General features: G+C 42.4%; 1 protein-coding gene across 2 annotated transcripts in view; it reads left to right on the top strand.

Moving 5' to 3' along the window:
* The window catches only part of CTNNAL1 (catenin alpha like 1), a 142,557-nt gene that overhangs the window by 101,381 nt on the left and 17,119 nt on the right, over positions 1–24,057 (top strand). For both annotated transcript variants that reach the window (XM_024202558.2, XM_024202557.2), the window contains 3 exons: positions 3,506–3,598; positions 8,607–8,757; positions 20,802–20,839. In XM_024202558.2, coding sequence (XP_024058326.1) covers positions 3,506–3,598; positions 8,607–8,757; positions 20,802–20,839 — 282 coding nt within the window. The remainder of the gene's footprint in view (positions 1–3,505; positions 3,599–8,606; positions 8,758–20,801; positions 20,840–24,057) is intronic.

Here is a 24,057-nt window from a genome sequence, read left to right as displayed (position 1 = left end):
TGTGTGTGTGTGTGTGTGTGTGTGTGTGTGTGTGTGTGTGTGTGTGTGTATACACACACACACACACATACACACAGAGTAAGTACTCTATTTTTATTTCCACTTTAACATCTGCTTTTGCTGTATCTATGTCTGAAGCACTGGGGATAACTTCCAAATGTGGCATTTAGATTAATCCTGCTTCTAATAAACATACCGAAAGGTAGAGAGCTCTGTGCATGTGAGAGTGCATAAGAGTAATTGCGCTGGCAAATGGGGAACACTGTAGTTAGGATTACATATGGACTTCAATCATAAAGCAAGTGAAACAGGGGTTTGTAACTTTCTCAGAAGTTCTCCTTTTGGGCTGTCATTTTCTATGTTCCTTCTCAGCCCAAAAGTGAGTTGTTGCTTTTTAATGTTTGCTCAAAAACTAATACATTTTGCTCAGAATATGGCAGAAAAGTTCTTTTCTGCTTTAAAATCAATTTGACACTGTTTTGCTCAAAGATACGTCAAAATGAGATGAACTTTGAAATTGAAGTTTTCCATGTGACTAGTAATCACTGATCAAGTTTCTTGCTGAAAGACATTTGTTTTCTGAGTGTAGAGTTATGTTATTTACATGGCTACAGAGGACTATATACTTCGACTACTACTTGGATAAGTAACTTGCAATACTCTTGTGCAACAATTTCTCCTACAGAATTTCTTAGTTGCCAAGTTTCTGAATCTTTCATATTTATTCAACTGTGAATGTACACTATGATATCGGTGTAGAAATGAGTATTGTAGACTTTTTCCTTTCTTTTGGTTTTCTTTTAAGAACATAAGAAAAAATGCTGTCCTGGGATGCACACTCTATGCTCCCATTGACTTCAGTGGGAGCAAAAGCTCATATAATACAGCATTAAACTGTTGCATTTGAAATTTAAACAACCATCAGGAAATATTACTATGAGGACCATATTTCAACTTGATGATATTGCATATCCTGTTAATTTTGTTTTTAAAAAAATTAACACGAATAGTATTATTACATAGGAAAAAATGCACATTGAAAGAATGTTTGTTACATAGTCAAGCATTTGAAAGTTAGGAAATGCCAGGGTTAAGGTTACACTTACAATCTGAATTCTTTCCCCTTGTGTATTTGCACTGATAGTATAGCTCATGTACTTAAAGACTATGTATTTTCCACCAATCCCCTGCCTCATTCAGGTCACAGGCCGAACAGTGTTCTGGGAATGAGACAGCTGTTCAGTATTTTTATCCTTGTCATTCAGTGTATGGCATCTGCCATAATTACTGCACACTGTCCAAAGCCTGCGGTGAATACATAAGTATTAATTCCTCATAGTCTTTTTTAGGGTGCTCATCATTGTAGTTTTTAAGTGCCTCATAAATATTAATGAATTTATTTACGCAGTTCCTCTGAAGTAAGAGAGCATTATTAACACCATTTTACAGATGGGGAAAATTGATACGGAGATTTGCTGAAGGTCACACTGAATCAGGCAGAGATAGGATTCGAACTTGTGAGCCCCCTAATTCACAACACCTTTCTCATTCCTATAGACCACTCTTCCTACTGGCAGAGATGCAGAGTGGCCACCATAGCTTCAATTTAACTTCAGTTGCAGCTTAGTGCTCTGCACGTGTGCAAATCTGGCCCCAGGACTCTCAAGTTGGGCACACAGAAAATGAGGAATGCACAGTAGGGGCCACCTGCCAACATTTTGGTTTGTGACTTGCTCCTGATCATACAGAAAGTCTTTGGCATAGACAGGGATAGAGTTGAGTTCTCACGTGTGACGTTCACCAGCCTTAACTGCAAGACCGTTTTTTCTCTTCTGCAGTCCCCTGTCTTTTTTCTCTATACACCTGACAACTTCTACAGAGAACAGCCTCATTCACTGTACAACCCTAGTTCATTCTCTGAATGCTCTCCATCCTGTGCAATGAATGAGTTGGGATCCTGTGGGGGGAAAAAATTTACTCAAGTAATTAAAGACTGTGTCGTAATGCATACCAACAAGGATGCAGAATTAAGGTTTCACAGCCAACATAAATTCTGGAATTTTTTAACTTTCAAGTATTAGACTTTGTAACTAAATAATGTTTTTAATGTAGTGTGAGTGGGTTAAATATGGAAAAATGTAAATAAATAAATATATAGATATATATATATATATATATTTTACAACTGTAACAGCCCCCTCCCATCATGCACCATCAGTAGAGTTAGCTGGAAGCAGAAGAAGGTTGTCCCAGCATGGGTGGGGGGGGAATGGGCTGCTGGAGCCATGTTCTAAATTTGGGCTGTTGTTGGAGGAATCACACCCCTCCCCCCAGCTCTCTGTCTGCTCCCCTTCTGGGGTGTGAGGGAACTCCTTCCCCATGTGATGCCCTTGGAGGAGGAGGAGGCAGCGGCATGTGCTGGCTCTGGGGGGGATTACTGTGTGGAGCCTGATGTGGCTTTCTCTTTCCCATCCCCTCTTAGGGTATGCCTAGACTGCAATAAAACACTCTTAGCTGGTCCAGGTCAGCTGACTCAGGTTCAATCTGTTGGGCTATAAAATCGCAGTGTGGACTTTCAAGCTCAGGCTGGAGCCTGGGCTCTCGGACCTTCCCCTCTCAAGGAGTCCCAGAGCCCAGGCTCCAGCCAAAATTTGAACATCTACACCACAATTTTGTAGCCCCATGAGCCCGAGTCAGCTGATCCAGGACAGCTGGGGACTTTTATTGTGGTGTAGACATACGCTTTGAAAGGCTGTCTGCACCTGGGGATCACAATGCAGTGTAGTGGTGTTTAGTGGTGGCACAGGCCTGACCTTACATTAAAATGTTTATATTCAGTATTACTTGACTTTCTACCAACATTTTACTGACAAGGTAAGTCGCTGAATGGAAATAGTGATTTTCAAAAGTTTCTATCACAGCCAGAATTTCCCTGGACATAGAAAAGGCACTTCTCTGGCCTGTGGGCTTTCTTCCTGTCAAAATCCATAAGTCTGCATCAAATGATAGAAGTTTTTAGACCGTCTCAAAAAAAGGTTGCAAGAATTTTTAATGTGGAAAGTGCTAAGCAACCTAGATGTTGGAGTTGCTACCAGAAATACAAATGTATGTAAGCATGATCAGGTTAAGGTTACTGTGAGGCCTGGTAACTTTTCATTACCTGACTTGAAGGTCAGTCATGTAAACACACTCTAATATAACTTCTTTTCTTAAAATTTTCCTGAGGCTTAGGAGGACAAAGGGGAAGGAGAAGCAATAGGGAAAATAGCTCGATCCTTGTTTTCATGGTTTGATCTCACTTGAACCCCTTGCTGGAATTATGACCCAATAATTCATACATGTTTGCTACTCCAGATGCAATTTCTGAAAAATGTACTGTACCTGATAGGTTTGCACCTTTTCTCAGCAATGAAAAGAAAATAAACTTTACTGCTGTGTACCCTTCTTTAATATATCTTATTTATAATATTATTTACTCTTCAAAATATATTAACTTTTTTCTTAGACATGTCGCTTGTTGAGGCATGTTTCTGGAACAGAGCCACTTGAAATTACTTGCATACATGCAGAAGACACCTTTCAGGTCACTGGCCCACAGGTATGCCTACCTTTCATTTGATCACATTTTAAGTAGAATTTTGTAAAATGGATATACACTAAGATAAACATTCAACATATGTTCTTGGAGGCATGCCAGTTCAGTTCACAAAGAAACATAATGAAAATATTACAAGTAGGAGGCAGTGTAAATATTTCTAGACAGGTGTCCAAGCTAGATCTTCTGGTACATCTTGATTTGTGCTCTAGACATTTTGGAAGACTGTGCAAAGCTGGCATAAAGCTCCTACAAACCCTGTGTGCTTTCCCGGCATGTGCTGTAGCTTCGAGTCTGCTTTAAATTATGCTGGCTTATACCAGCCACTTGGGGCTGAATATTAGCCCAGGACAGATGTAGAGTAGGGGTATCCTCACCATGGCCTCCTTTTCAGTGACTATGCACTCCTCTTCCCACCATGCCAGCAGCAAGGAGATTGTGTGGTCTGAGCCCCTGTACCACTGCAGGATCACTAGGGTTATCCACCATGGGCCGTTCGCTTGAGTGTTGTGGCCAAAGTATGCTAGCAGTGCATTGCAAAGTGGCCACAACCCACCCAAAGATCTGACCAGTCAGTCTCTTATTTATGTAGGGCAATTTTCACCTCTGTGCAGAGGACCAATATAAAGCTTATGAATCATTTAATTCCTGTTTTGAAAGTTTAAATAGGACTTCATTGGTACATAGGCCTTCACTGTCCCTTTGTACAGGGATGAATTTCACCCACTAAAAGCTTACACCTCCGTGCTTACCCAAGTATAAAATTATGCCACTACTACACATGTAAACACAGCCCACCAGCTATTTCAGGGGTTTAACAATATTGTGCCTAATAATAGTAATTAGTATTTACATAGTGCTTTATATTTAAAATGTATTTTACAAACACTGACTAATCATTTGTAAGTACCTATGGATAAATTTTCTTTGCAGTTGTCACACAAGTATATGCACAGGTAACTATATATTTTTATGTAGAACAATACTGCATCAAATACTGCATCCTTACCTATGTACAGCAATACTGTACCTAATATTTCATTCACTGTTTGTTTATCTATATGCCTGCCAGCAGATACCCCTGTAAAACACAAATAGCTTCTTTTAAAGTGCTAAGTATTTATTATTAGTCATTAATTATATTAGACACACAAGGTGGGTGAGGTAATATCTCTTATTGGGCCAACTTCTGTCAGTGAGAGAGAGAAACTTTCAAGCTTATGTGTTAACTACTTATGCTAAACAGACTGTTCTTCGAGTAGATGCAGCTGTGTATTCCACTTACGTATGTGCACACGTAGCGCACCAAAGCCAGAGAATTTTGCCTAGCAGTACCCGTAGAGGGGCAGCACTCATACCTTGTGGCCATAGCCCCTCCCCTGGCTACATGAGGCTGCGTTGCCCTGACCCCCCTCGCCCTGGCTGGAGTCGGCGCTCTGAATAGTTCCTAAACTCACTATTTTTTAGTGACTTTTCTAGTTGTATATAGCTAATTAGTACTCTTCGTATAGTGTTAGTTAGTTTAGTTTAATTATTTCCCTGGTGACACCCTCACCAGGGTTTAAACAGTGTCTGCTGTGTGGGGTAGTGATCCCCAACAACAATCCCCACACATGGTGTTTGCTGTGCCTAGGCGAAGTCCACATCAAGGAGCGGTGTTCGATTTGCAAATCATTCATAATACTGGGTGAGGGATCTTTTGTCAAAAGCAACACCCGCTAGAACAGGCCATTCAGCCTGCTTCAGCACTGCTGCCTAAGTTGGATCAGAGGTTGTTCTCGGGTTCTGATACTGCTGCTGTTTTGTGCTCTGAAGGAAGGGAGGAGTTATTCCCCATAGAGTGTGCTCATGAGAAGGTTGCATACGACAGATCCAGGTCGCTCCAGGTTTCATGGGGACTTGTCTGCCTCCTCCAGAAGGAGCACGAACTGGCACCATGTGAATACTGGTGTAAGGGATGGAGCAGGTCCTGTCAACTGCTTCCTGGTACCACACAAGGAGGTCTTGCAGTGGTGGAAGCTTCCAGAGAATCTTTATCAGGGTGTTCTCTTCGTCTGGCCCTTTTCAACCAGGTCTATTGTCACCGACCCCTCCCCGATGGGCTAGGGAGCACATCTGGGGTCGTTGAAAGGTCAGAGTCTGGTCAGAGCAGGAGTTCTCACTGCACATCAATGTGCTGGAGCTTTGGGCCATCTGCAATGCATCACCTGCTTTTCTGTACTGTATCCGGGACTCATGGTTCACATACTTACACACAATACCACTAGGATGTATCATGTGAACAGGCAAGGGGGAGCACACACCAGGATGCTCTGCCAGTAGGTGGTCAGATTGTGGTAGTTCTCCATCAAGGAGAGCATCACTGAGCAAGAATTTTTCCCTGAGCCACATGTAGTCTCTGAAGACAAGCATTCTCTGGGTCACCTTCACAGCTTGGGGAATTCCGTTGATCAGCTTGGTTGCCACAAGGGACAACAGGAAATGTCATCCGTTCTGCTCTTGATGGGGGCCTCGGTCCGAACTCCGTGTCTGACGCTTTCTACATGAGCTTGCTGTCAGTTCTCCTGTATGCTTTTCTCCCGATCATTCCACAGGTCATCCTCAAGCTGAAAGTGGATCAGGCCAATCTCATTCTCATTGTCCTGGCATGGCCAAGGTAGTGTTTGTTGTACAACCTTCTTGTGCTGTTAATTCAGTCTCCCATACCCCTTCCTCTCCATCCTGAGCGACTCACCCAGGATCATGGTTGCTCCGTATATGCTGTGCTCAGCTCCCTGTATCTCCTGACATGGCTGGCTTCGTGGCTAAATGAGGAGAAAATGCAGTGTTCGGAGGCTGTTCAACGAGTCCTGTTCAACAAAACAAAGCCCTCTACCAGAATGGCCTGTTCAACTAAATGGAAGCGGTTTTCGGTGTGGTTGTTAGCCCATGGAGTTCAACTGACATTGGTTTCTGTTGAGTACATCTTGGAGTACTTCTGTATCTTCAGTTGCTGGGCCTTGCACTTAGCTCATTGAGAGTATATCTGGCAGCAATAGCAGTGTTTCATCGCCCCATTCTGGGAAGATCAGTCTTCTCCAATGCCATAGTAGCAGGATTCTTAAAAGAGCTTCTTCATCTCCATCCTCAGATCTGGGAGCCGGTTCCTCTGTGGGACCTTAACATGGTCCAAGTGGCTTTAATAAGATCTCTATTCAAGCCCCTGGCATCTTGTCCCTTTCCATTTTTGTGTCAGAAAACTGCGTTCCTGGTAGCCCGAGCTGTCCCGGGTTACAATGAATCGGGGTGACTGCCCCGGGCCCCGCGCTTTAGTGAGGAGGTGGGTAGGCGGGGGGCGGCGAGGAGGAGCCCCCTACCAACTTCTCTCTACCCCCAGCACCTCCTGCCCACCAGCGGCCCCGCCAATCAGCACCTCCCCCTCCCTCCCAGCGCCTACTGCTAATCAGCTGTTTCACAGTGTCAGGAGGCACTGGGGGGTAGGTGAGAGGAGCAAGGGTGTGGGCGGAATTGGGTGGAGAAGAGGCAGGATGGGGGCGGGGCAGACTGGGGGTGGGGTGGGGCCTTGGGGGAAGGGGTGGGGTGGGGGCGGGGCCTGGGCGGAGCCAGGGGGAGAACCCCCCGGCAGATAGAAACCTCTATCCTGGGCCCCGTAGCCCCCTAGAGACAGCCCTGCTGTTTGCAGTAACATCCAGAAGGACAAAGTGACTTTACGATCACATTCAGAATTTTTGTCTGAAATGGTTTCTCAGTTGCATTTGAAGCAGGAGGTATATTTACCTGTGTTCTTTCCTAAGCCGCATTCATCTCCAGAAGAGCAGCATCTCTATATGTTAGATGTCAGGCGATGTCTAGCCTTCTACCTGGACCGGACTAAACCATTTCATGCTTCGCCTTGTCTCTTTGTGTCATATGCAGATCGTATGAAAGGGAAAGCAGTCTCTTCACAGGCTATCTCTAGATGGATAACATCTTGTATCAAGACTGCAGATGAAATAGCTTTGGCTGTGCCTCCTCAGTAGTTGTGAGCTTGTTCAATGAGAGCGCAAGGGATCTCAATAGCATTCCTCAGTGACATCTGAGTATTGGACATTTGCAGGGCTGCTATGTGGTCATCCATCCATACATTTACGCGCCATTATTGCATCTTCCAGAGTGGATGAAAGTTTTGGTAGGGTGGTCCTGCAATCCTTATTTAAGTAGACTTTGAGCCCTGCCTCCAGGGATGGGTACTGCTTGTGAGTCACCTAAGTGGAATACACGGCTGCCTGTATTTGAAGAAGAAGTGGCTACTAACTGTAATTGTGGTTCTTCAAGAAGTGATGCAGGCGTGTATTCCACGACTCTTCCTCCATCCCCTCTGCATTTGAATTTTAGACTCTGGGCATTCAGTGCAAAGTAACTGAGGAGGGTTGGGGTGGTGCTGCCTCATATAGCCAGGGGAGGGGCTAAGGCCATGAGGCCAAAGTGCCACCCCTCTACGGGTACTGCTATGCAAAATTCTCTGGCTCCAGCATGCTGGGCGCACACACACATAAGTGGAATACAAGTCTGCATCGCATCTTGAAGAAACATAGTTAAAGGAAGTAACCATTTCTTCCACCTTGTATTTAGTTGTGTCACTTTTCCCAGACCTGAAGAAGAGCTCTGTGTAAGCTCGAAAGCTTGTCTCTTTCAACAACAGAAATTGGTCCAATAAAAGATATATTACCTCACCTATGAAATACTTGTATTCTTTTACTTCTCTTTCCTGTTGTCTAATATGCTAGAACTCTTTGTCCATGCTGATTTTTAAAAAACTGTATTCACAAATATGTTTAATACCAGAATGTTCCAGCGAAAGGCCTTAGAAATATAATCGGTCTTTGCTCAACAGATGTAATATTAACCCTTTCTTAATGTTGACATTGTTTCTTGTTTTGTGTGTGGAGGCATTTGCAAATTAGCCTGTAACATTAAATGAGAAGATGGGTTTTTTAACATTTGTTGCTCTATTATTGCATTTTTTTTCCAGATAATTTCTGCTGCAGAAACACTGACATTACATCCATCTAGTAAGATTGCAAAAGAAAATCTTGATGTGTTCTGTGAGGCTTGGGAGTCCCAGCTGAGTGACATGTCCATGTTGTTAAGAGAAATCAATGATGTGTTTGAGGGAAGACGAGGTAAGAGTGCTGTTCATCATAACACAAGTGCAGCATTCCAAGTATTTTACCTGTTCTGTTAAGCTGCAGTGTAGCAAATATGCTGTTTTCTGCAGATGGATACAAAATAAACACTCCTTTTTTTAAATGACAACTTGGTATCTAGGTAATATTACATCAATTCAGTATATTAGTTTTATAGAAACAATGGATTGGAGTATAATTATCAGATCTGCTACATAAAATACAGAACACTTGATTTTAAAAACCTAAGGTTAAGACCTAGATCCTGTAAAAACATATACATGTGCTTAACTTCATGCACTATGTATAGTCCCACAGAAATCAAATGGAACTGCTCACAGTACATAAAGTTAAACACATGTTGTAAACCTTTGCAGGAATGGAGCCTAAAGGCTGAAGGAGTTATATGGTTTTCATATCCATCTATTGTCATGACCTAATATGTCACTGAGTGATACCAATCAAAATTCTCACAAATTGTAAACAGAACGTAAATTGAATTGTCTGACAAGTATAGTTTCATCATAGGGATTTGTATGATTAGTATTAGCATTTCAGTTTTATTTTTGAAGTGTAGTCTTTGAGTTTTCAAAATTTTTCCATTCTGCTAGGCTTTTCATTGTCCAGTATTCCTGGAAAACAAATATTTATTTTAATTCTGTACTATCAGCTTGAATTTTATTCACTTCATAATGTAGTGAATGTAGCTATTTGATTTTTGAACTGCTGTCCTTTCTCCTGGATGGAATCTCTGACGACTCCACACAATCTTGGGATGTTTTCTCTGGTTGGTAAGTTAACTGGTATTTGTACAACATGTAGAATACAACCATGGAACTTTGAAGAACAAATCTGTGTTTACTCTCATTTTAGTGTCACCTCTATATGGTATTCTTTTTTGAAAATTTAAGAAAATATCCTGGTGTTTCTTTTTATGTAATTTAAATTTTCTTCAAAAAGTTTGTCTTCAGTGCAGCTTGGCATATCACTTTTGTGCAGTTAAATGTTTGTCATTCTTCAGGTTAATATAGAGGTACAGTATAACATGCCATATATTTAGGCTTGGCAGAATTATGTTTATTTTTAAAAATAATTTTACTGGATAATGTTGCTGTTTATTTTTAAGCACTTTTAAAAAAAAACGTTATAGATTTAAATGTTCACAGTTGCAGGAAATTATTGTGGGGAGGGGGTCAGACAATAATTATTTAATGACAGGAGACGTTGAGATTCAAAAAGTTAAAGCTTCGAAGTGTTAAAACACAAATTGTCACATCACGTCAGAATATACAAAGTAAATATCCATAAGTCAAACTCTAGCAAGTTCTCTAGCACCATTTTCTTGTATTTTTCTAACTTCGCCTAGCTGTAAATTTCAGTCATCATCCATGGAAATACGTTGTGTGTGTGTGTGTGTGTGTGTGTGTGTGTGTATGGTGAAATCTACATTTACTGATAAAAATGTAATCCTTCCAAGCCTAAATATGTTGAATCTGTTTTGTGTTTTAAGAAAATTACTCAGGAAAATGCAATGATTTGGTTAAAAATTAGACAAACACAGGGATTTAACACAAATTTTTCATATCTAAGCTATCACTGTATGTTCTGAATCAGGGTAGACAGATTGTCATTACATACAGTACTTCACTAACTGACGACCTTTGAAAAAATCCTTTTGTTGAAGTGTCAAGCTAGTAAACCTTCATTTTTGTATTTTGGTGAACTTCTGCTACAAGGAATTCACCTGAAAATTGTTGTCTTTCTTGGTGCAAAGTCATATATTATCTGTGATGTTTTATAAAGTATGAATTAAAATATACTAAAACTATGAACAGGGCTAAATAAGCAGCATGTGATATAGCATAGTTAGGAATATGAAAACAATGGGAAACTTGTGTGTTCATGTTCTACCTGTTCCTCATCTTATTCTGGAACTATTGGATGTGAGATCCTGATTATGGGCCTGATCTTGCAAGAAGATGATAGCCCTCCGAGGGCACTCATTACCTCACAGGATCAGTCGCTAAACTGGGATTATTAACTTTCTCTGAGTTAAGGGAATTTATATTTTTGGAATTTCATCAAGAACTATGTAGGTAGGTTAATTCCAATTGGCAAATGCAGGTTAATTGTGCTCTTGAAAAATCAAGTAGAAAAATTATCTTTGTTATAATGTGACATCATGAAGAAGACATGTTCAGATTTATGGTTAGGGTTATAACTGAAGACATCTTTGCATGTCTTGAACAAGTTCCAATGCTTTTCAGACCATTTATCAAGGAAATCAAAATAGTTTGGGATTAGTTATGTCCGAATAACCCAACTTTCTTTCTTTAGTAGCAAAATGATGCTGTGTTTTAAATTACATTGTATCAAATGCTAACTATCTTTACTACAAGTTATGTAAAAATAGGAGGTTTTAAGACTGACTATGCAATTTGAAATCTATTGAATTCTTATGTATTTAGGAAATAGTTTCACGTTACCTCATTGGGATGGAGGAAAAACCTTTTTGGGTGTTCGTTTTGTTATATTTTAAATGTTAGAGCAGAACAGTGCTGTTTTGCAGCAAAGTATTTACTCATCACCCACAAAAATTGAATATTGGTTTTGAAGTAGGTTAGAGGACATTCCTAGCGTATCCTGTTAGCGACAGTTACTTTTCCTATAGTCTTCCATAGGCAGTGACTACAAGCCATATGGGTTCTGTACAGCTGTACGGTTAATATGCACCATGGCATTTGGGGCCAAATTGTGGTTGCTGCCCTGGACATTCTGAAGAGGAGATTGTGCTGTCTCCTTGTTTCTTAGTGTACCTGTGCATAAGGTAGCCATTATATGAATGCCAGACATGGAAGTTGGGGGGAGAAGGTGGATAGCCAGCAATGATAGAAACCTCATACCATGCATCAGCAGGGCTGGAGTAGATATTGGCTATTCCTGTTCTACAGGTGCAGCAAGGGACGTATTTCTACATGTTTATAGCACCCAAAAAGCATTATGTTAGGCATGTCTTCAGGCACTGCTCCTCCTTCCCATCATGGCTCAGCCTGCTGAGGGACATAACTGAGCCTTTTGACTCTAACTGGCTATTATAAAAGGGCCGGGGGGTGGGGGGGAGATACCTTTTTTAAAAGGACCCTGATAGAAAAATAAAATGGGGGTGAACCCCTCTTTGTATTCTCCATTATGTTTCACTTAATTTGATTTGTGGCTTATGATAATACTTAAGTACTTATGATAGTACCTCCATGGACTTCCAAATGTGGCTTGCCTTAGTGGCAATGGCTACCAGCAATAACCCTAAAAATCACTTTACCAGTTTCAGCATTACTTTGTTTTCTAGGAACAAGTTGATAATAGGTGAAAGATGAGGCTAAATATTTAATCATGTCATCATGAGATGACAATTTGTGGATGCTTTCATCAAGTAATAATCTCATCACATCCAGTCACAGTGTAGGGCTTGATAACATTATATTAGCATATGCAGGGCTGGCTCCAGGGTTTTTGCCGCCCCAAGCAGCGAAAAGGGGAAAAAAAAAAAAAAAGCCGCGATCACAATCTGCGGCACTTCGGCGGCAGCTCTACTGCCACCGCTTCAGTCTTCGGCGGCGGGTCCCTCACTCCAAGAGGGAGTGAGGGACCCGCTGCCGAAGGGCTGGACGTGCCGCCCCTCTCCGTTGGCCGCCCCAAGCACCTGCTTGCTGGGCTGGTGCCTGGAGCCGGCCCTGAGCATATGGTCTTGTTTCCCATTGTAAATTATACTACTTATTCTAAAATTGAGATTGGTAAAATCATCTTTATCTTACTTAGTACAAATGTGAGAAATACTTTGCTCTTATGAGTATGATTGAGTCTGTATAATAGAACATAAAAATGTAGGAAGATAGTGCCTTTTCTCCTTAATTCTGAAATTCAGAGTTTTTAAAATACTGTAATTTTGTATTGTCCCTCTAAAACATTTGGATTTGATATGGAGAGTATGATAGAACTAGTATTTAAAAGCCTGAGAGAAAGAAACCTTTGCTGTTGACAAACACTGAAGGGCAACCGAATGTTCTTGGCACATCTAATAAAGTAAGCATTTTCTATGTTGTTGATTCAAAATGTGTTTGTCTCATCTGTTGTTTGTATAAGCAGGTATGCAATTGATTTTACATCAGTGTTTATTAGAAGTATTAGCAAGCTATGCACTTTGCAAACTAAGATTTGATAATTGACATAGATTAAATAGAAAGCCTTCAATAAAAGGGGCCAAATTCACCCTGGAGGTAGGAAGATGCAACTCCATTTATTTCAGTGGAGTTATTCCAGTTTACACCTAGGTTAAATTTGGCTAATTGTTTTTATGATAAACAGTCTTTTGCAGGGCTGCATATACCTCATGAGAGAATTACTGCATCATTGGTCTGCAGGACTGTCCCTACCAAACAGTTGTTTTCTGAGTAAGGGAGAGTTGAGCTCAATCTGCCCTAGAACAGAGTGCCTGATCCAACCATTGCAGTCAGTAGATGTCTTTCTCATTGAGGGAAAGGGAGCAAGTGAGCAAAGCATTTTCCCCTTCTTCAATCTCCCTCTGCTCTGTGGTGTGCAAAGAAGAATCCTTTGACAGTTCCCCATGCCTTGAGAAGTGTAAAAGAATATCTTTCCCTTTAGTGGTCCCCCCTCTGTCCTCCTTTCTGAGGATTTGTGATTTGAGAGAGTTGATTAGATGTTCGGATTTGTGGGGGAGGAGAGTGGTGAACACAAGCAAAGGTAGTAGTTTTGGAAGGAACAGAGACTGAAGGAGCAGGGAGAAAACTGAGGGGTAGTATTGAGATAGCATGTGGTGGGAAAGGAGGATGACACAAGGACAAGGTAAAAAGAAAGAGACTGGAAGAAACTGAGGGGAAAATAATGATAGAACTATTAGAAGGTGGAACAGTAACAAGGAAGATGGAAGAAGAAAGGAGAGGTGAAATGATAAAAATTGAAAAAGACAGAGGAAAAAAAATATCAGTAGAGAGAGAGAGAATGGAATAAAGGAAGGTAAAGAGAAAGAAGAACCGAGGTATGGCGCATATTCATTTTGATAATTTTATTGACAGCTGGATCCCAAAATGATGAAATAAATGTAAATATAAAATATTTTGTGTATACACAACTTATATTATAGATATAAAATCCATGAATAAATTCATGTGGGTGATCTCCTTGTCAAAGATGACTTATCTTGGGCTTGAATAATTTTGCCTTTGGAAGACATGATCTTGTATCTAGTGGCTTAAAAAAATTTCTGAGAATAATCTCACCTGCACCTACCTTGGCAACAAAATGCACACAGAATTCTCACTCATAAGTTTTTATCTTCCACCACAAGACAGGCTGGGAACTCCTAGCTCTTAGCATTTTGCCCCTCTCAGGCACTGGTAGTTGAGTGCCTCACTTTTGTGCCTTTTTCAACTATCAGTGCCCTTCTAGAGTCTTCATGCCGTTTTTTTGAGTACAGTCAGCAAAGACGCTCCTCACTTAAGCTGTATGTTGGTTTTGTTTCTTCTCTTCTGGTGTTTGCCGCTGTTTCCCTTATTTTTGTTTACACTCTTCTCCCACTCAGTTCCTTTGTTGATGGTTGTGTGTATGTAAGTGCGCATGCATGCAAAAGCTTCCATTTTAGTTTGGGTCTCAGTATACTTGTGACTATGCTGAGACAGTCTCAATGTGCCCATGTTCCATTTTCCTCTGACATCAAGGGTTTTCAGCTTGTCACTTTGAGATTTTGTGCATAGCACCAAGGAGACCTCAGTATTTGACACTTTTGAACTGGGATTCTTGGTGCTACTATGATAGCTTCTTTGATGGTTTTCTTTCTTGTTGCTTTGTACCTGCTTTCCCCATAGTACTGTGGCCCCTTTAATCAGACAGCTTGGCATACCTGAGATGTCATCCAGAACATTTGCTAATTTATAACACTCTTCAGTGCAGAGATTGGTTCACTTGGACAGATGTTGGGGCAATGAAACACCTGAATGATTTTCTGTGTTCTTTTGATCTGTTTAGGAAGACAGTTAGTGCCCTGATGCCTGCTTCACCTCTAGTGTGGGTAACTTGGCTTCTCCTTGATGGAAGCATGGTCCTGGAAAGAAAGCTGGCCGACTTGTAGTGCGATTACCATGTTAATCAGTCACCACTTTTGGAAGGAATATTGGTTGTAGGTGAAGGGCCACTTTGTCATGTAGTGAAGATTGTAAAAGGAGGGTCAGCCATAAGACCCTGGAGCTTGCTCACCTTTTTCACATTTGTTAAGGCAGTAAGCTGTGGATCCAAAAAGGGGTTTCATTACCCCAGTGAGCACTAAGTTTAAGTCCAAGGTGGGTATTTGTCTTTCACCAGAGCGATTCTATTCACTTATAGTCCATTAATAAAGTATTTCTCTACAAGATGACCAAGCATGCTCTTGTTTTCTACTTCTGGATTGTGAGCGCAGATGGCTGTAAAGTGCACCTTTTATAGAAGATACGGACAGTCTCATGGATGAGAGGTATAATAAGTACTCCGGGATTGAGATAGGGGCTGTGGTTGGAGAGAGATTTTTGTCCACAGTTACTCACATAAATAGAAATGTTTTTAACAGACTGAAGTAGATAGTGTTCTGTGATTTAGCAAGATGTCTTAAATTTGACCTGAGCAATTAAGTTTTGAAGCAGTTAGAGACCAACAAAGACTGTTTGTCTTGAAGATTTTGCCTGAGCTGGTCCATGAGGATGTGTTTCCATGCCAGATGAACTATGGGATGTATCTGATGGTTTAGGCACCACTTCTACACAATGTAATTTCCTTTTGCAGAGCTACCTGGACTTGAGGGACCATCTGACTGCCTCCAGCTTTCAGATTGTATATTTTATCCTCCTGGGTATTCCAGTATCTGTGGTTCCTGAAGTCAGTTTTTCAGTGAGCAGCCCAGACTTGAGCATCTGAGACAATCGATCATTGTTAGTGGAGGTTGCATTCTTCAGGATGTTGCTCCATTGATTCTCTCAGTGGAAAGAGTTGACACCTTTTGGGGTATCAGCAGCAGAAGAGATATGTTATCTACATTGGGGATGTATTATTGCACTAACCTATGCTTTAGGGCCTCATTCTTAGTCAAGCATAAGGAGTTGCATAAGTGCTTTAAGTCTTGAGGCCTATCAGTCTATGGAAAAACACCACTGGTTGACATGTTACCTGTCAGTGTTTCTAGCCTTACATATTTTGAAGTACCTCTGTCCTCTGGTAGGAGTGCCTGCCTTGTATCAAATCCAAAATTATCCGAGTGAAGATGATTCTCTGAGTTAGGGTAATGCAGGATTTTTTCCCTCAGTTAATCTCTTGGCCCAACTTTTTAAATAAATAGCAAGTTGTCCTCATGGAATGTTAGAACTACTTGGGATTGGGCTCTGACCAGCCAGTCATCTAGCTGTGGGTATACATATATGCCTTGCCTTCTGAGGTGGCCTTGTCATGGCATCAGTGTCCTTTTTGTTACTTTATACCCCATGGCTAGAGCTATGTCATAATAACCACACATGATGTAAGCATTCTGTTTTATTAACCACGTGTCACAAGGAAAACTTAACTTACAAAATCAGCTTTGTCTCTTGCACTTCTCTTAAGTTCTTCTTTGAGTGCTTGCTCATGTCCATTACATTGTAGGTGTGTGTGCTCCCCACATGCCCCAGTGCTGGAAGCTTTTCCCTTAGTGGTATCTGTAGGGGTTTGGCTCTGGTGCCCTCTGGAGTGGCACGCGTATGCACCAGTATAAGGGGTGCTGCCGGTTCCCCCTCCCTCACTTTCTTCTTACTGCCAGTGACGGTGCTGGAACATCTCCTTGCCCCGGCAAGCTTTCCTATTTCAGCTGTGCTTAGTAGCAAATTTGTTGTATATAGTTGTTAAAGTTGTATAGTTAATAGTTCCTTTAGTGTTAAGCTAGAATTAGTTAGTCCCATGCGGGACTTAGCCTAGAGACAGGGCATGCCGTGGTCCCCATGCTTCAAGCCTTGTGACTGCTGCAAAAAAACTTGTGCCAGTCAGTGATCCCCCATAGAAGCTGCCTGAAGTGTTTAGGGGAAACCCATATGAGCGACAAGTGTCACATTGCAAGAGCTTCAGGCTGCAGACCAAAAAGGAGCGGGCCATTGGTCTCCGAGCACTCCTTATGGAGTCGGCCCTTGCACCAGCCTCGGAGCCAACGAGATCAGACTCTGCTCCAAGCATTGTGGCCTCGGTGCAGAGCACACCGCCAGCACCGACCTCCAACCGGTGCTGATCCCCATCCCCAGTACAGGTTAAAAAGTAAAGAAAGGCTGGGAGAGGGCATTCTCCTACATCCCGGAAAAGGAAGGAGAGAGTGGGAGGAGAGCAAAGACCTGCGCGGGGCAGCTCTTCCCCTCCAGACGTTAGCCAGGCTCCAGCTCCCATTGAGCTGTCAAACCCACTTTCAGACCCCACCACCACCGCAGGAACTGGCAGAGGCACTCAGCACCTGGCAGTGCCATTCATGCTGGAGGCCTTTCAGGCCACTAAGGACATACTGTCTCTTTCAGTGCTGCCCACGTCGGTTAGTAAAGGTACCCCGTTCGAGAGGTAAACATGCCCTGGAACCCTTCCAGTGGTCTCCATCAGCGCGGCACCACTCTCCACTGCAGGGGGTGCCCCGTCAGCGCTCGCCTGAACAGTGCCACCAGCCCCCAGATGCAGGTCAGTTTACCTGATAGAGTTCCCAGCATTGGTCCCTGGACTTTAGGCAGCATTCCTCGGGGTCCCGGTATCGATCGCTGGCGGTCTGGCGCAGATCTGCAGAGGCATGTCACCAGTCCCCAGAGCCCCAGTGTCGGGAGCGCCCGAGTCGGTCTCTCAGTCCTCGGCACCACTCCAGAGGGTCGAGGTGCCTTGTCATCGGTCTCTGGATTGCCAGTACAGATCACTGCGAGCACATTGACAGTCTCCGAGACGTCTATCCTCTTGCTCCCGCTCCCTGTGGAACGGCACCATTCTCAAAGCGTGATGCGTCGATCACCAGGGTACTGTCGCCAATCTGCCGAATGCCAACACCGGTCACTGGAGTCATGGCACCAAGAGCCTTCATGTCTATGCAGGTCCCCAACGGAGGTCCGCGGAGAGAGCTGATAGGAATGGGATAGACAGGAGGCCTCAGTACCGTTCTGGGCCCCCAGACAAGTCTCTCCCTCCTCAGGCTATGACAGCGAGGAGGAAGACCTGCCTGCAGGCCAAGGTCACCCACTGGGGACGTTGGCATTCCCTTCTGGGCCACCAGTAGCCGCATAACCCCAGGGCCAGTGGCCGGCCTCTTGGTTTCTCCATCCATCGCAAGGGCATCGGTTGGTTTTAGGGGCATTTGAAAGATGATCAGCGACAGTCTCCCACCCGCCCCCTGACGTGGACGCAGAGTTGGAGCAAGCTCCCCAGGGACAGCCAGCCTTGGCCGATGCTCCCCTGACAGAAGCGGTGGAGTTGGCCGCCCCACCTGTACCTGCCTCCTCATCATCTTCGCCCGATGAGGTGATAGCAGGACCTTCCCCAGGGTGATACAAGGGCCCACCAGGAGCTTTTGAAGAGTGTGACATCGAACCTGGGGAACATGAGTCTGCTTGTTCCTCTGAGAAAGAGATTTAGAAGGAAAACCCTCAGATGTTTGTGGGCCCTTCATAACTGATGGAAATGGAAGGGGAATAAAGCAATGATAGTGTGAACATACTTATCCTGTGTTCCAGCTGGCCTTTGGATCCACTGGTCAGATCCTTACTTGTTGAATCTGTCTTGCTTCCCGTTTCAGATGCCAGTGCCAATTTTAGATGCCTTGTCTTAAACCCTGGAGATGTGCTGGGAGCCAGAGAGGCTCTCATTGGTCCTGCACAGAACCTGTGGCGCTGAGAGCCTCTGAACTTGAGCTTTGCTGCCAAGGCAATAAGACTACCTGGAGGCATTTTCTGCCTCTTTCCTTGCCCTCCAGATGTAGCTCTTACCTATGAAATAACATGAGGAGGACCACGCCTTTTCCAGAGAGTTGCATCTGAGACTCAAAAAACTGCTGGGCAAGAGATATAACCTGTAGAGCCTGATCTCTCTTACTAGCAGGTGCACAAAAAAAGCATCTTAAGGGCCTCAAATACTAGCTAAGTGTTTTCTCACTAAAACTTCCTAAAATTACTAAAACTATAAAAAACAAATACTAACTATTTACAAATGCAAAAAGATTTTTTTTAGCTAGGTCTGGTGAAAGACCAGGCATGCTTTCCAGATCTGTACTCTACTGCAGTTGGAAGGAATTGAGACGGTTGTGTTGCCATTTCCCCATTTTTATACTTTGCTACCCTTATGGCTTCAAACATTCAAAAGACGTGTGGGCTTCCCCAACTGGCACTGTTTCTAGAAGGTTCCACCAGTCTGCTGAACCAAGGACACATCTCCTAATAGATGAAATGTACAGTGACTTCTTGGAGTGATTGGGGTTTAGGAACCCTTCCACAAGGTCTACTAGTGTTTCCCATCTTCTAACCTTCACAAAATTATTTTTAACCAGAACTATGGCAAGTTTTGACACTTCTCCTGTTGTTGTCTTTCATCTCAGTCTCCATGTTTTTGGGCCATCTCTTAGTACTTGCACCTCAAGTGAGCAGAGCTCTTTACTTTCTTGAAATGGATTCAAATTTTTATCTTCCCCTGAAGACACAGACCTTTGCAGGACACCTAAGGCCATGTGTCGTGCAGAGGATCAGTACTTGAGGTGTCCTGTGAATATTCCTCTTCTCCCATTGTACCTTCTGTGAGCCAGGATGACATGGATGTATATTATTGTAGCCATATACCCATAGAACTGAAGGAGTCTGTGCTGTCAGGGAGTAGCTTATTCGTCAATGTTTCTAGTTAAACAAGAGATACATCACAGCTCTTCTATCTTAGGATCAGAGTAAAAATTCAAGTTTAGTGGAATTTTGAAAAATACAGGTCCGCAGTAGCTGAAGATGCTATGCAAGGTTGTCAGCACATGGCACAGTCCCCCTTTTGTGACATGTTTATCTGTGGGAAAGCTCTTTAGCTCACTTTGATGTAGTTTAAATGTATTTTAATTTTTTTTCTCTCCCTCTGACTCTCTTGTTCAGTTGTACTCAGAATGACCAAGGCACCTGACTTCTCAGGAAATGAAAGAAATAGTTCCAATAAAAAAATTCTAAAATTCTCTTAAACACGCGTCTAAAATAGTTTTTTCTACAAAATATGTGGCATATACAGATATACATTAGTGCAGTGTATCATAAAGGTTTTATTGGCACTTATTTGGGCCAACCTTCCATAACTCACAGGGGGCTTCACTGCTGCTGAGTGATGCAGCCATTCCAGACTCATGCCAGTAAAACATATCACAATACTATATGTTCTGCATATGCCATATTTTAAGTGTGCCTGTGCACCCATATTCATTACTTATTTTTATATTAAGATTTCAGTTTCTTGATTGTCTTTTTATTATTTCCAGGAGTGGGTAACATGTGATGATGGTACCTTTTAAAGAAAGGAATTAGTTACTCATAATTCTTCTTTGTAGATATCATCTCGCAGGATTCCCACTCATGCACCCACCTCAGTTTGGGGTTCTGTTTTTGAGGTGAGGTGTTGTTTTTATTAATTTTTTCCATTCTTTTGCCTGCCTTCTCCTTGGCTGAGGTGGGGATGCTGTTGGTTTTTTGTTTGTTTTTTTTCAAGTAGTTCTGATTCCTGTATATTTCAGACTTGACTGGAAGGGTCTAGAGGCACTAAAAGTCAGAATGGCATGAAAGGGGAGGGGCTTATGCTCAGCTATCAGTGACCGAGGGTTAAAAATCTTAACAATAGGGGAATTCCTGGCTTATCTGTCTCTGGAAGCACAAGATAAAGAGTGGAAATTCTGAGTGAACTTCAGAGAGGATTACAGATAAGTACGTTTAAAGTGAAGGGAGGGTGAAACTAGAAGTATTATGGTATTTATTAAAATCTGCATACAAATATTCTTATGTTGTTCGTAGGAGAGAAGCGTGCCTACCTATCACTTCCCAGGCCAGGGGTAAGTTTTGTGGGTTGTTACTTTTTTGTTGTTGTGCATCTGTTGATAACTAATTGACCCCTACAACTTGCATATTGCTCGTGTATTAACTGCTTTGTAAAGATACAGACAATAAAACCTTGTTAATGCACACCTTGATTGTATGGCCCTTTGTGAGTTACTGGATTTTGTGAATTAGTTAGTAAAAGAGTAAACATTTTAAAAAGCCAGGGTAATTCATCATAAAATATGCTTTTGTTATTTACTTTACAATTCTATCTTCATTTTAATTAATTATAGTTTGAAATGTACAGAATGTCTTACTTTATTTTTACAAGATGTACCATAGTACATTTATTATTACAGTATCATGACTGCACTGTAATATATTGTAAAAATAGGTTTTGTAACCGGACACCTCCCTACACTATTGTCTGAGCTAGTAACTCTTTTATTGAAGGAGAAATTGACTTGTTTGTGCATACTAGGAGGTGTCCACGCTAGCAAGGCTCTACTGTCTGTAAATAAAATTGTTTTTTCATTCAGACTTTATTATGTCATTTTTTATCTGATAAATCAGTTTATTACTAAAGCTGCACAATAGGTCAACAGATCAACCTAGAGTATATAATACACTAGTTTCTGAAAACATCCATCTGCTGGTAAACCATCTAGTAACTCCTGTTCGTATTACTGTGATATAGTCATAAAAATAACAAAATAACATATTACATATTAGTCCTCTCATGGGGGAAGGGAAATGATAATATTATCTCCAACTTTATTTTCTCTTTCCCTGATCCCCTTTCTAAACCTGTAGCATTGAGGAGTTGGTGGTATGGCATAATCACCTGTTCTTCTTCAGCCTTCTTTGAATGGTTCTGCAGCAGTTTCAGAAGCAATACTTTAACTGTTATTATACCTTTTCATTAAGGGTAAAGTACCTTAAAGATAAAATTGGTTCATTCTTGAGCCTACTTAAGGGCTTACTTGGGATTTAAGTGGTGCTATGCTGGGCCTTTTGCAAGGGAGTGAATGTCACCTTCTGGAAGTAGACAAGTTGATTGAGGGGAGAAGACTAGAATTTTTTTGGTTAACTGGTTCAGTGATTACTGATGTATAGTTTGTCCCCAGAAGAACTATCTGTGTAGCCTTTGGTTTTGGGATATAAATCATACTGCTCGGCTGTCTTTGAAAGCTCTTGTTCATTTCCCTTTGATTCTCAGCTGGCATTATAGAGCAGAGCATTTCAGGAGGGAAAAAGAATTGAGAGGTCAAGAAAGAGTAAGGAGGTTGCATTGTTGAGTATTGTGAAGATAAATTGACACTTTCCTGTTTATTTACTAGCAGGGCCGTCCTTAGGATTTATAAGGCCCTACACAGTATTATTAAACTGGTGCCCCATACCCGACAGCAGCCTGGGCTCACAGCCCAGTGGGGGGGAGGGACGAGGCAGCAAAGGATACCGAGCTGCCCGGCCCACCTCACAGTGGCGGAGAGTCACAGTTCCCCGCAGAGACCCCCGTACCCTCTCCCTCACGCAGAATGCGCAGCATCGGCGCATTCGGCTCTCTAAATATGGCCCCTGCCTAAGGACACTGCAGCGCACGCTGGGTGTGCGGGAGCCGACCCACTCTTACCTGCTGTCATGGGTGGTGGGTAAAGCTGCCGCTTGAGGCGGCTAGCTCCCCAGCCCACCTCTTCTGCCTGTGACTCCACCCATACTCCACCCTTGCTCTGCCCTAGGCCCAGCCCCCACTCTGCCCGGCCCTACCCCTCCCCACTGTCTCCCTCTTCTCTTCCCTCCCCCTCCCTGCTCACTCCCTTCCAGCCAAATCCCTGAACCCAAATGAAGCAAATGACATTAGAAAGAAATTGCAGAAGAGTGTTTTTTTTCAAAAGAAAATGGAGCATGTTTTCCACTGCATGCCAGAAGATGAAGACTGGACACGCAGAAGGTACCAAATTGAAAGCACTAAATTTAGGAATAAAAATGTCAGTCATGGGTTTTTTGATATACCCTGAAGTTTCAGAGATTTATTTGCAAAAACTTTGTAGTAAGGGCAGGTCAGCTGTCTTGCTGAATACAACATTACATATTATGGAATACATGATGCAGCTCTTCTCTGTTTTACATTTTCTTAATCGGTATTTCTAAGCTGATTTTATATTTTAAATGTACTCTTAAGCCTTCATAAAGTAATCATTCCACATTACTACATATTTAACTCACTGAAGCAAAGACATTATTTTAAATTAATCAGTCACAGAGGTTTAGTGTGTTCATAACAATGTTCATTGCTTTTAGAAAAAGGGAACGCTAATTTACTTTGTGTGATCTCCATAACAATAGACACCTGTATGAAATTTCACCAACTTTAAAAAAAATGTTTCCAAAGATTTTAGGCATAACAAAGGATTTTATGTCTTACTAAGGTACCAATTTTGCTGGATGGTTCTCTTAAAACTAGTTCATCAAATAGAAGAGAAGAAAGGGAAACTCATTTGTCCAGCTATCTAGCAGGAAAGGGGTGTTGTCCCTTTAAGAGCTAGCCGCTCTTCAACAGGGGGGTGAGGGGAGAAAGGGATGGCAGAAAGGACAGGAAGACTTTGGAAGGAAGTTAAATTTAAAATTAAAATGTGTATTTTAGATGCGTGGTCTTTTGAAGGATTTATTTAAAAAATTATGTCTGAAGATCCAAGCACTACAGTAATGCACAACTGTTTTTGTTAGTAAATTCAAAAACTGACAGTATATACCTGGGGATTGGCAAATGCCTGTTAAATGGCTTCATTACCACGTGAATGGCTCTTTAACAATTTCAATGTTGTGCTAATAGGGCTGGCAGGCTGGAAGGCTTTTTCACTTTTAAGTTACTAGATCTCCTCCGGAGTAAGAGTCACCAGGCTGGAGCAGCTAGCTGTGGGAGCCTGCAGGAAGGGTCAGAACAGGGATAGGAAGAGGCAGGAGGGTGGACACTAAGACCCAGGGGTGCCCCAAATTTCCGGGTGCCCTATGCAGTCGCCTATGCCTAAGGACGGCCCTGTTTGCTAGTCAAAATCCTAGTTCCCTCTGAGGCAGCTTCATGTGTAAAAAGCTTGATATAGAAAGAAATTGAATAATCCTGGTTGGTTCCTCATTGCCGGCTCTGCACCCACACTGCTTGAGAACAAACACCAACAGGCAGGGCCGGCTCTAGGATTTTTGCCGCCCAAAGCAAAAACAATTTTGGCCGCCC

This window comes from Terrapene carolina, unplaced genomic scaffold, assembly GCF_002925995.2.
Source record: "Terrapene carolina triunguis isolate 2854851 unplaced genomic scaffold, T_m_triunguis-2.0 Scaffold613, whole genome shotgun sequence".
Taxonomy (NCBI): Eukaryota; Metazoa; Chordata; order Testudines; family Emydidae; genus Terrapene; species Terrapene triunguis.
The sequence above is the reverse complement of the archived record's forward strand: the minus strand, read 5'-3'. Positions and strand labels throughout refer to the sequence as shown.